Source organism: Dromaius novaehollandiae, chromosome 1, assembly GCF_036370855.1.
Source record: "Dromaius novaehollandiae isolate bDroNov1 chromosome 1, bDroNov1.hap1, whole genome shotgun sequence".
In the NCBI taxonomy this organism is placed as follows: domain Eukaryota; kingdom Metazoa; phylum Chordata; class Aves; order Casuariiformes; family Dromaiidae; genus Dromaius; species Dromaius novaehollandiae.
The window spans coordinates 103,455,753-103,467,226 of record NC_088098.1 but is presented as its reverse complement, the minus strand read 5'-3'; the positions used below and the strand labels follow the sequence as shown (position 1 = coordinate 103,467,226).

The 11,474-nt window shown below is 44.7% G+C and overlaps 1 protein-coding gene across 1 annotated transcript; it reads left to right on the top strand.

Annotated features, from left to right (window-relative positions):
• The first annotated feature begins 1,160 nt into the window (after positions 1-1,160).
• Positions 1,161-10,288, top strand: TIMMDC1 (translocase of inner mitochondrial membrane domain containing 1). The gene is made up of 7 exons (XM_026093297.2): positions 1,161-1,319; positions 1,537-1,702; positions 4,148-4,236; positions 6,129-6,196; positions 7,120-7,198; positions 8,619-8,729; positions 9,304-10,288. The coding sequence occupies exons 1-7, from the start codon at positions 1,225-1,227 to the stop codon at positions 9,401-9,403; spliced, it is 708 nt and encodes a 235-aa protein (XP_025949082.1). The 5' UTR covers positions 1,161-1,224; the 3' UTR covers positions 9,404-10,288.
• Positions 10,289-11,474: the final 1,186 nt, after the last annotated feature.

Below are 11,474 nucleotides of genomic sequence, written 5' to 3'. Positions count from 1 at the left end.
AACCATTGCACACACAGAAAATAAAAATATGTAACCTCACATCTAGTTAGAATGTAAAAAACAAATAGATAAAAACCAGACTGGGCAAGGAGGACAAAAAGCAGGAAGCTGATAATGGATATGATTGGCAGAGATCTCAACACACCAGCTGGCTAACTTCTTTGCATCATTAAATAGAAGAGTTTGATAGATGACCTGGAGAACAGTGACCATGGCCCAAAGACAACCCCAGCCACCTGTGTAGGTGCTGCAGATGCACACAGGGAGCAGCCCAGGGAAAGCAGTGAGGTGCTCCTCAGAGAGCGGCTGCCTCGGCCCTGCGGCTGGCACCGCTAACAGAAACTTTCTGGTACCACAAGGCATGGCAGGCGAAGTGGAGAGGAGGCCCCGGTAACGGATCCTGTTTTCATTATGAAAGATACCACACTTATTTCACGTGATAGAAAACAGGATGCCAATGAAGGAATAAAAGGAAGAGGAATGAGATGGTGAAGGAAATCGGTCAACAAAAACAGTTCTTGAAGCAGGATTTTGAATGAGCAAGTGGGTTAAGACCTCCGAATCCAGGGTATCAGCATTTTTCATTCAAAGCTTAAAAGAAAAAATGTGCCTTGGGCTGCACTGGGACTCTTGTGAACTGCAGCTCAGGGTGCAGGAAAGGACTAACCATTGCCTTTGTTGTGCCTGCAGTAGTTCTGGGTACTGCATGGTTAAGGTTTCCCCTGAACTGCACTGTTTTCAGAAAGAAACAATGGGCTTCAGGGTTTCATTCCCCCCCCCCCCCCCCCGCCGTAACCTTTAATCTTGCTAAGCAGTGCAGCAGACTGCAGTTGGTGGAGTGGCCATAAGCCCGTAGGACCCCCGCCCTGCGCAGTCCAGCAGGCGTGAAGGCCTGGGGGGTCCTTCCCTCCGCCACAGTGGCGCTAGACCTGCTCTGCTACCTGTGTAGAAGCAGTTATAGGGGAAACGGAGGGCAGTTAAGCGTTATTAAGCGCTTTCGGCTTTTTTTGGTGCTCTTTACAGGTTCAGGGTCACAGGAAAACAACCCCGAAGCTCCACGGCGTCGGGGGAAGCCCCTTCTTCTCAGCAGGCCGGGGTCGGGTGGGGCGGCGAGCCACCGGCATCCCGGCCCGCCGTGCCGCTCCGCTCTGCTCCGTGCCGTGCCCCGCCGGGGGGCAGGGGGCGCTGCCGCGCCGCCGCCGCCGCCGTCGCGCGGGGACGGGCATGGCGGAGGGGATCGGCGCCCCGTCGCATTTCGGCCGCCCGGCGCCGCCGCCGCAGACGGGCTGGGAGCGGCTCCGCGAGCTCTGGCAGCGCGAGTGAGGGTCGGCCCGGGGCGGCGGTTGCGGCGGCCGTTGCGGGGGTTGCGGCCGTCCTGCGCGCGCGGGGCCTGGGGCGCGGGCGGGCGGGCGGCGGGGCTCTTTTGCGCGGAGGTTCATTAACATGTATCCCTGGCTCTGAGCGGTGGATTTGGGGGCGGGAAGGGGGCGCGAGGTTGGTGCCGCGGCCCCTACAACCCCCGCCGTTTCTCTGCAGCGACCGGCAGCAGTTCCCGGAAGAAACGGTGAATATCATCAAGTCGGCGTTTTCGGGGGGCGTCATTGGCTGGGTGTACGGCGGACTGCCCGCCTTTCGCCACGCTAGGAAGGAGTTCATCGCGCGCAGCCACGGCGAGCTCTTCCAGAACCGCGCCGACGCCGTGGTACGGGCACAGCCGGTGCCCCTCGCCGTGGGGAGTCCGCGGGGGATGCTGCTTCCTTTCCCTTCCCTACGCCCGTGCTCGGCCTGCGCGCAGGAGCTGTGCCTAAACCCAGGTGCACCTCGGAGAGAAAGTGTGCCCAGGCGACAGCTGAGGTTTCCACTAGGGAAGCTTCAGATGTTTCTCTCCTCTCCAGGGATGGAAACCTCCCTGGGATTTCTCAGAAAACGCTTTTGAAAGCCCTTGGTGGTCTTTAACTGGAGATCTCGAAGAGGAGGATGTATTGCGAAAAACAAGATTGGGTTTTTATTCTGGCCTGGTTTGCTTCTCACATGCTCAGATTTACAAAGACAGATACAAAACAGATCCATTTAGAGAAGGAATGTGGCCTCTCATTTTTGTGGTACTAGATTGGTTAGAAAATTTGAGCATGTCTGCACGGAGAAGCCTGTGTGTAGCTAGCCGGAGTTTTCTGTAGTGAGCCTGTGGACCGTGTGTCAGATTCCCACCACGGTTCACAACATGCCACCTTCCCAAAATAGCTGCTCTCCATAAGCAAAGGGAGAGCTGAGTATGTGAACATCAGGCTGCCGGCCACATACGTGTTGGTTCTTGACCAGGTAGCACTTTCAGGATTCCCAGTGGTCTGTGTTAGGCCACAGAGATAAAACATGAAGGTAGAAGTTAGGAAAATACAGATGTATCAGTCGTCTGGCTTTGGTTTGGTTTTGTTTACAAATTGGGCTTTGCTTACTAGCTGTGGCCATTGTAATACAAAAGCACTGTATGCTTTGCCTCATTAATAAGTTCAGAGTGAAGTACAGAGAGTGTTTTACATTGAAAATGAGATTTTAAAACCAGTGATTTTCTTACCCACTCCTCCAAGGAAATGAGCAGTGTGTGATTGCAGTTCCATGTGTCTGAGTTGTGTTCAGCCCTGAACCAACAACATTGCAGTGCTCTGGGCAGTTTCGTTCAGATTTGATAGGGCGCTAGAGGTTTCACAAATAATTGTGTTCCTACAGTGTTGTGAAAATAGGCATCACCATGGGATTTGGAAGTGCCCTAGTAGAGGGGAAGGTTGTACCACAAGTGTGCAGAGACAAGACACCATGTAAACCCTGAAGCTGTAGAAAGTTCCATTGGGGCCTGCAGTTTATGAAGAGATGTAAGCCAGTAGGAGACCAGGCTTCTGGTGCTGATGAACTTGTTTTAATAAGATGTACAAAACACAAGAGTGAGTGCACGCTTAATTTTGAAACCCAATTACAATATTGTCCAAATACCAAAGTGTTTGCTTTATGTGTGAAAATACATATAGTCTGTGTCTTGTGAAAGTTAGCTATGCAGTTATACCGAAATACTGCATGGTTAACTTAAAGGAAGTTGTCCTTAGTTATAGAATTTAAACATTGTTACTAATTTCTTTCTATTAAATGGCTAATTAAATAATTTCTCTTGAAAAGCATTTTGGCTTTTAAATTTTAGCATGATGGTAACTGACCATTCTGTAGTGTCAAATTGGCAGTCTCCTCTTAACCTACTGATGTTTTTTGTTTTGTATAGATATTTTATTTTAAAATATAATTCTTGCAGCCTGTCATTACACCTCACCGTGAAGAATATTTGTGATATTTTATAGAGGTTTTGGGACTTTGGGTTTTTTTTCCTTCAATTTAAGTGTTGGCAACCTGGATTATTAGAAACAAAAACCTTAGAAACTTCTGCCTGGTTTTACATCATTCATTATCTAGATTTGGCCCCTGACTCGGCTCTCTGCGAAGTATCAGTATCTTGCTTCACTCCTTTCTTCTACTGACTGTTCTTCTGTTTTTGCACCCAGGCTAAACACTTACACCATAGGCATTGGAAGAGAGAATTTGCTTATTTTTGGTAGTATTAACTGGAATATTTTTAAATTTTTATGAAACTTCTTTTTACTACATCTTTTAAAAAGCCTCTTTAATTGCCAAACTTTCAAATGCCAGTGCTAAACTGCAGTTTGAGGGTCTCTTTTCTGATATTAAGTAGATGGTTATTATTGATGTATTTAATACACATCAACTGATAATAATTAAGGGCTAGTTTTCAGTTTGTCCCCCCCTTTCTTCTCGTCTTTTATGTTTTTCTATTACAGCATAAAAAGCACTTCCTTAGAAAGCTATCACTGTCCCACCAACTGTGCTCAGCACCATGAAAGACCAGTTGATGTTACAAACTGGAATTAATTCTTGGTTTTCCTGTTGATGGCCTGGATATACATGAGCTGCTTTTCCTTTTGAGATAATCAACTCTATCGTTAAGGGTCAGAGTATCATTCCCAATGTTTTGAGGGCCATCAAGCCCAATAGCTATTGTGAATACTCCATATCATCCTCTTCAGAATACGGTGGACGTGTGCTGGCTGAAATGGAGCAGATCTATAACTTTTCTTCTCTATTACCGTAGCAATCAGCTCACCGTGCCGGTCTCAGGAGCTTCATCCGCTACGGCTGGCGCTGGAGTTGGAGAGTAGCTGCTTTTGTGGCAATATTTAAGTAAGTATTTTCTGTTGGTTGTGGGAGAGGAATTGGCTTACTCGTTAGTGGGATGGAGCCCTTACTGCGTGTTGTGCTTGTAGTCGCTGCTTCTTGAGAGACTACTAGTGATTGGTGGAGGCTGAAAATGTTGTGTTAACAATGAGTCTGATTGATAAGGTGTAAACTTGAAAAGGATTTAACCTTTTGTATTTACCTCAATTCAGATCTTCCAACAAACCAACCCAAAAACTAAAACTGGAAAAGCCCTGTTGGTTATACCTAATCCATACCGTTATTGGCTTATATAGGGTTCTTCCCTGAACTTAACAGCTCCTTTCTGCTTTTGCCTAATCTCTTTTGTTTGAGTCTATTTTGCAGTCTTCTCTGGGAGAATGTTCCAGCACGTTGTCTGTTCAGGAATGGCTCTCTATCGCATGCTAATTTTTTCTTCTTTTTGTTATTTCTCATTACTCCTAGTTTGTATACACAGACATGACTCACAATTCTTTATTCTTGTATTCCAAATATTTGCAGATGATTCATCTTGTTAAGCAGTCATCGGTCGTTAGACCTACCAGTTGTGCATCATTAGCCTTTAAAAATTTTCCTACACATAATGTTCTGCTTTTCTAATTTTCTTCCCCAGACATGTCAGTATATTTTTGACAACACAGCATCAAAATAAGCATGTTCTTCCACATAAAGCCCTTGTAAACGAGGAATATCTCCTTCCTTGACCTTCAACGTGATAAATTTCCATGTAGTCCAAAACCTGTACTGACTACATCTGTAGCTGTATTGTCTTTAAATGCACATTTTGTTTTTAAGACATAGGCAGTCTTGACTAGAATTATTTCTCAGTTGCAGCTAATTTTATGTTTTTGCTCTTTTCATAATTTTTTGTACCTTTCTATATTTTTTCTTTGGTCTCAGTAATTTTTTGGCTGCTCTTGGTTCAGTATCTTTTTTAGATTTAACTGGCATGCTGTTTACTTTCTGTCCAAGAACTTTTGATAACTTTAAATTTTCCTAGACTTGATGTGTAACCTCGTCATCTTCCACCAGATGTCTCTCTCCCCTGCAATTAAATGCATTGTCCGTTTTCATTACACCTTTGTACAAGCCTTTGAAAGAAGATATTTGCCACTCAGTGTTGATTGCTACTGTAAAATTCAGTTTGAAGATTATGTTCTCCATTTGGGCTAATTTTGAGTTTAAAAACAAGTTGTTAGTTTTACCTTGTACAGAAAGCTGGTTGACATTATGGCAGTGGGAAGAACAAGAGGATTGCTGTTGACTTGCAGATTTCATGCAGGCGGCTTGCTAAGGTGATGGGGAAGATGTGACTACTGGACTGAGAAGAGAGAGGATTTTGTGGGCTTACCTTACATTTTTGGAGGAGATGATGTACCCAGCCTTGCAGAAAATTTCATGCCTCAAGAGCAGATGACCCTGCTGACATCATTAGTCTGACTTAGCTCTAGTGGTAGAATCTGTGTACGTCAGGCAAGCTCTTATAGAGACGCAGATTCATCTCCTGTGGGGTAAAGGTGCTGTGTCAGGACAGACTGATAGGACCTTTTGGTTGCTCAGTTGCTATCATCCTTGAATGTATGATGAAAAAAATCTTTGATTTAAAAAAAGAAAACAAAAACAAAACAGAATATCCCAAATCCAAGCCTGGAATCCTGGTGTTCCCCTGCCCCTGGCTGAACAGCTGCATGCGGTAAAGTTATTAAAATCAAAGCATTTGTGGTTGGTGTGTGTATGCTCTAGACAGACTGGCAACAGGGCAATTGCAGGCAACCTGATGGTTGACTTAATGAAATTCAGTTTTATTTCAGGCTGTGCTTTGCTGCCTGTCTTTTTCATGTGTAACTGCTGACTTCTTTTGTGCCTTATCCTTGCAGCACAGTGAGCACTGGTCTGTCTGTGTACCGCAATAAAACCACCATCAGTAATTTTGCTGCAGCTGGAGGTAAGACTTCTTTATTTTTGTGTATTTTTCTGTTTATGAGTAAGGGAAGTACTAGCTTGGATTTGAGCGGGTCTCTAGCTGTCTGTGCTCCTGGGTTTTGCTTCCTGTTCTACTGAGTGACTTGGTGACTTTGCTCACTTATTTAAGTGCTGTGTGCCTTTTTTTGTAATAGATATTGATGCATTTTTGAAATCATAGGATAGTTTTATGGTTATTAGTTCATCTTCAAAATACTTGTTGGAGTTTTTGGGTGAAAAATGCATGTAGGGTAAATGCAGCATTTTGTGTATAACCTGAACTCATAATCAGCTATTCAGCAGGGAAAAGATTTCTTATTTCCGCTCTTTGTAACAGTTCAATATGCTGCTTATAAACTTCCCTTTTCATGCGAAGTTTTGCATGTGTGCTCTTGGCAATAGGGCTCTTCATAAGGGATCTGGTTGTCCCATTTTTACAGGCTTTATTGCCTTTATAGTCAGATATACATTTTACTGTTGTTTTTTACCTTACGTTGCAGCTACTGTTATTGGCTGCCATTTAAAAGAAGAAAAGGGAACCACACTACAGCCAGCAGAGAACTCAGTTTTCCTTTTGTAGATATGTTTCTATTTTAATATTTCTTGGGGAGTCTTTCTGAAACAGGAGAATTTATGCCATGTTTTACTGCAGAGAACATGTGGATAAAGTCCTGTTGGAAGCATTGCAATAGCAGCTCATCTCTGGTTGTTGAAGTGCCTGCCTCTTGAGCTAGTGTGATTGTGTGGCCAGGGTCCCTCCCTGCTGAACAAAGCGCTTGGTTTCTGCTCTGTTAAATGTGGGCATCAGCCTATCGAAAGGCAAAATGGGGCAAAGCAGCTCCCTCAGCATGTATGTGATGGCTGACAGGGAGCAGTTTGTGGTTTGAGTGTGTGTGTTTTTTTCAGCCTTCACAGGAGCCCTCTTCAGAATGCACTTGGGCCTGCATGGACTGGCAGGCGGCAGCGTGTTTGGAATAGTGTTTGGGTAAGTTGTGGCTGCTGCCATGGCTGACTAGTAGCTATTCTCTAATGGTATGTGTTGGATAGTGGCTTCCCCCACCAAGCCTTGCATCACAGGTGGGACTACAAAAGCTTCCCTTCCCCTCCTGCCCTGAAGGTTTTTCTGTGGGGGTTTCTCTGGGGCCTCATGATGATGATGTTTCTCCCCACCTTTTAACTTTTTTTTTCGTCGATTTGTGTTTTGTTGTTTCCTCAGTGATAGGGACTCGCTGCTCTCAACAGAGCTTCTTACTGCTCTACTGCTCTTTGCATGTTGGAGGAGGCACTAACTACTGTTAAATAGGAAATTTGTCTATGAGGATGGGTCATAGACATGTTTTCTGTTCCCCTCCCTCAGTATGATCACTAGTCAGCCCTGTGGTTGTGTGCAGAAGAGTTGGGCATCTGTCCTAAGGAGCTGTGTTGTCTGGGGGTGAAGGCAGGAGTCTAAGAACTGCAGCTTCTGGGCTCCCTTCTCAGCTTCATCAGCAACTGCTCCTGTAGCAGCTCAGAATCCAGAGCTTGATCCACAAGGGATGTTGGGTATTGTAATCGCAACTTCTAAACAGTGGGGCACCCCAGGAGCTGCCAGCCCCTAGTTTAGGAACCTATATAAACAAGAAATATTTACAAAATGGTATCTGTGAAAGCTAAAATGTGGAGCAGCAGCCATTAGGAAATCTTAAGGAAGAAGCTGTGTGTTTGGGCCTGCCTCTGTCAAAGCTATAAGATGGCATATCTCTCCATGTAGATGTTGTAGTCCTGCATCTCCTAAAGCTCCCTGGGAGATAGAGGAACCCATAGTTATCATTTGGGAGCTTTGTCCATCAGGACAGTGACATGTTCACTCAGAAGTCTGACTTTTCAAGCAGAGCTGGGAGTTCTCAAAGTCCAGATCTGTGAATATCCTCACAAATTAATTTGAAGATCATGTCTGGACAAGAGAAAGAGCTTGATGTGAGCTGCTTAGCTCTGTCAGGTTGGAGTCAGCTGTGGGCATGCCTAGCAATAGCTGAGGGAGCTTTATCAGTGAAAACAGGTACCTCCAGTTGAATATAAGCTAAGCAGAGGTTTGGCTGTCTAAATCATGGGTTAGGTTATCCACAAAATTAGTTTGGGTATCATAAATCCTTCTAGCTCTTGCCTTCTGCAAGCTTGTTAATGAGTAACTTCAAAATATGTCACAGAAAAGGGATTACAGTGAGTCACAGCTGATGATAGGCTGTGTTTGGTGACAGTCGCTAGAATAGGAGCACATTAGTCTGTAGCGTGATGTGAGTATTGGGGAATGTTATGCACCACTGGTCTGGTGGCTGTCCCCCGCATGCTCCTTTTGCTATTGCCAGTAAGTTATTACTATTACATGTCCCTTGGGTGACTTTTGACTTTTCCGCTTCCTCCTCTAGAATCCCTGCAGGGGGCCTCTTAATGGTGATGCAGAAGCTTGCTGGTGAGACCTTGCAGGAGAAGAGGAATCGTGAGCGGAGGGAGCTGTATGAACAGGAATTAGCAGAATGGTAAGGGATGGCTCTGCCTGCTCACATCTTTGACTAGAAGTGGGCCTCGGTCTGTGTGGTTCAAACATTTAAAGAAACCCTGATGCAATAGGTCTTTTTAGCCTCAGTTCCTCTCCTTTTTAGTTTTTGGTGTGTTTCACATACCAGTCTGTGAACTCCTGATTTAGTCTTCCTATTGTTAGGTGCTGCTGCTTATTTTGTAGGAAGTTGTGTTCTGTTTGAAATTTGTGGCTTCCCCCCTGTAACTGCATCTCCATCTTTCACTTCTGCAGTGGCTGAGAAGATGAGCAGGAGAAGTGAATTTGTTTTAAAGCACATTTGTATTTCTTTGCCAAAATTAAGAGAGGCCAGAACTCTTGGTTTTCCTTCATTGCTGCTTTCTCTCCATCCCTGTTAAGGAGAGGAAAGCTAGAGGCTTTGGGGAGAAAGGGCTATGATGCTGGTTGCATGACTCATTAAAACTCACAAATAGTGCCAATTCTACAAGAAACCTTTAAAGAGTTAGGGCTCTGTAGTGATATCTTTGTCAAGAGGATACAGTCATAAAGTTACTTTGCCTTTTCTTCCCCTTTAGGCAATCCAGGCTGGGTGTAACTGAAGTCTTGGGCCAAAAAGAAAGCAGTGCTCAGGGAGGATCACAGAGAGAGATAGCAAGAGAATCCAGGAGTTGCTAAATCTTCCCCAGATCTCTCTCGCAAGCAGCTGTGAAGTATTTTGATTCTGCCCATTAAAAACTCTTCAATCAAGGGGTCAAGGAGGTATTCTGTGAACCAGGGTATATGCTTTACACTTCTGAAAGAGCAATTTGATGAAAACATTGTTCATGGATGTGTTTCACGGCACAGGAGCTTATAAGGGGCCAACCTGTTCCACTTGAGAAGGTAGAAGTGCATGCTCTGCAGAATAGCAAGTGTTAGCTAGGTTTGGTTGGGGGTGAGAGTAGCTCCAGAATCTCTGGCAGAACCCATTTCACTTCTGAAAATGTCCAAGCACCTGTAATGTAGAAATAGTCAAGGGAAAGGAGCTTATTAATAGTATGCCTGCTAAAGATACCCTGGTTTTAAAGGTAATTTCATTCTGGTGAAAGCTACTCTTTAGATGGCAGCTGGAGACCTTGTTGTCCAAGCATGACACAGGCAGCATGACACAGGCAGCACTAGCACTAGTGCTTTCTCTCCCCCTGCCATCCCCCTTCTGCAGTTTGACTTGCCTGGGTGGGACCAGCTCTGTTTTGCTGATTGTGGTTTCTTCAGGCTTTTTTGCAGAAAAACACACTTGGTTCCTAGGGTATTTTGCAATCAATGTTGAGGAAGGGTGGAGAAGCTGGGAATGATATGGAAATACCCTGAAAAAGACATGTTTTGGCTTCCTTTGTAGAAGGGTGGCTGAAGAGACCGCAGCAAGGATGACTGTTTCTGGTGGTGATGTTGGAAGGACTGATACTGTGGCAGTTTTAGTAACAATAAAAAGTCCTCTAATTTCATTTGAAGGTGAGAGATTAGGGGATTATCTCTGGGGGAAATGTCGTTCAAGACACTGAATAAAGCTATCTCGCAGCAGCGCATGTCTCCATAATATGCTTAGTTTGTATGGTATTTGCATTACAGAAAGGTACCTGAGTGACATCTCATGAGAAGAGCCATACCTGAAATCTCACCAGAGAGCAGTTAAGTCTGGTGGCAGCATCAGGCTCCCCTTTATCTAGACAGTAACAAGGACAAGAGCCAGGAGAGTGCCAGCTCCATTTATTATTGGTAGCAGTGATCAGCTGCGAAGTCACAGTTGTTAGCCATGAGCAGGGCTGAAGTTAATTTCATAATGGCCTGTACATAGAAGGCCAGGTGGCCCATCACCATTTTCTTCAAATCAGAAGGTTAGAATTCTGGTCCCTTTTGTTTATTGGGGGATTTTAGGCTATTCCACCTAAAGCAGATTTTTGGCACAGCTTGCTTCTGAGAAGATGCTGTGTTTCCTAACTTCTAAACTGAGCGTTTTGTTTATTAAACACCTCAGTATAGGTCTTTTTTCCATGGAAGAAATACTTTTTTTTTCTTTTCCTTCAACTTTGGTTTTCCTTCCCTAGGAACAAGTAAAGGATGTGAATAAGCAGAACTATGGATAGGTCTTGCACTCTTCTGTATCTTCAGCTCTGCATGCTTTGCTGACAGTAGTATGATTACTGAGCACTGGAACAGGTTGTCCAGAGAGGTTGTGGAATCTCCATCCTTGGAGATACTCAGAAGCCATCTGGGCACAATCCTGGACAGCATGCTCTAGGTGACCATGCTTGAGCAGAGGGGTTGGACTAGATCTCCAGACATCCCTTCCAACCTCAACCATTCTGTGATTACCCTCTGCCCCTTCAAACTAACAGTAGGCCTTTCCAAGTCATGATTTTTGCTAGTGTAGTTATATGGCAATGTTTTATCTTTCATGATCACTATTTTTTTTACTGTTGCTTTCCCACCCTTATAATTTTCTCTCTATAACAGTTCTGATAACATTTAGCTATGTCATTGCTCCCTCTTCCTCTTTAGTGGCCACTTGTCGTGATGACTGAAGAATACCAATTCTCTTGTGTCTGTGACCATTGATACGGAATGTTTTTCCTTGGGAGACTAGTCAGAGCTAAGCTAGCAGATGGGATTCTCTCTCCTTGTAAGGAAGAAAGGGAGTGCCAGATGTCCTTTATGCTGCACATTAGCACAGGGAAGCAGAGACTTCATCTGCATTCAGCTCAAGATT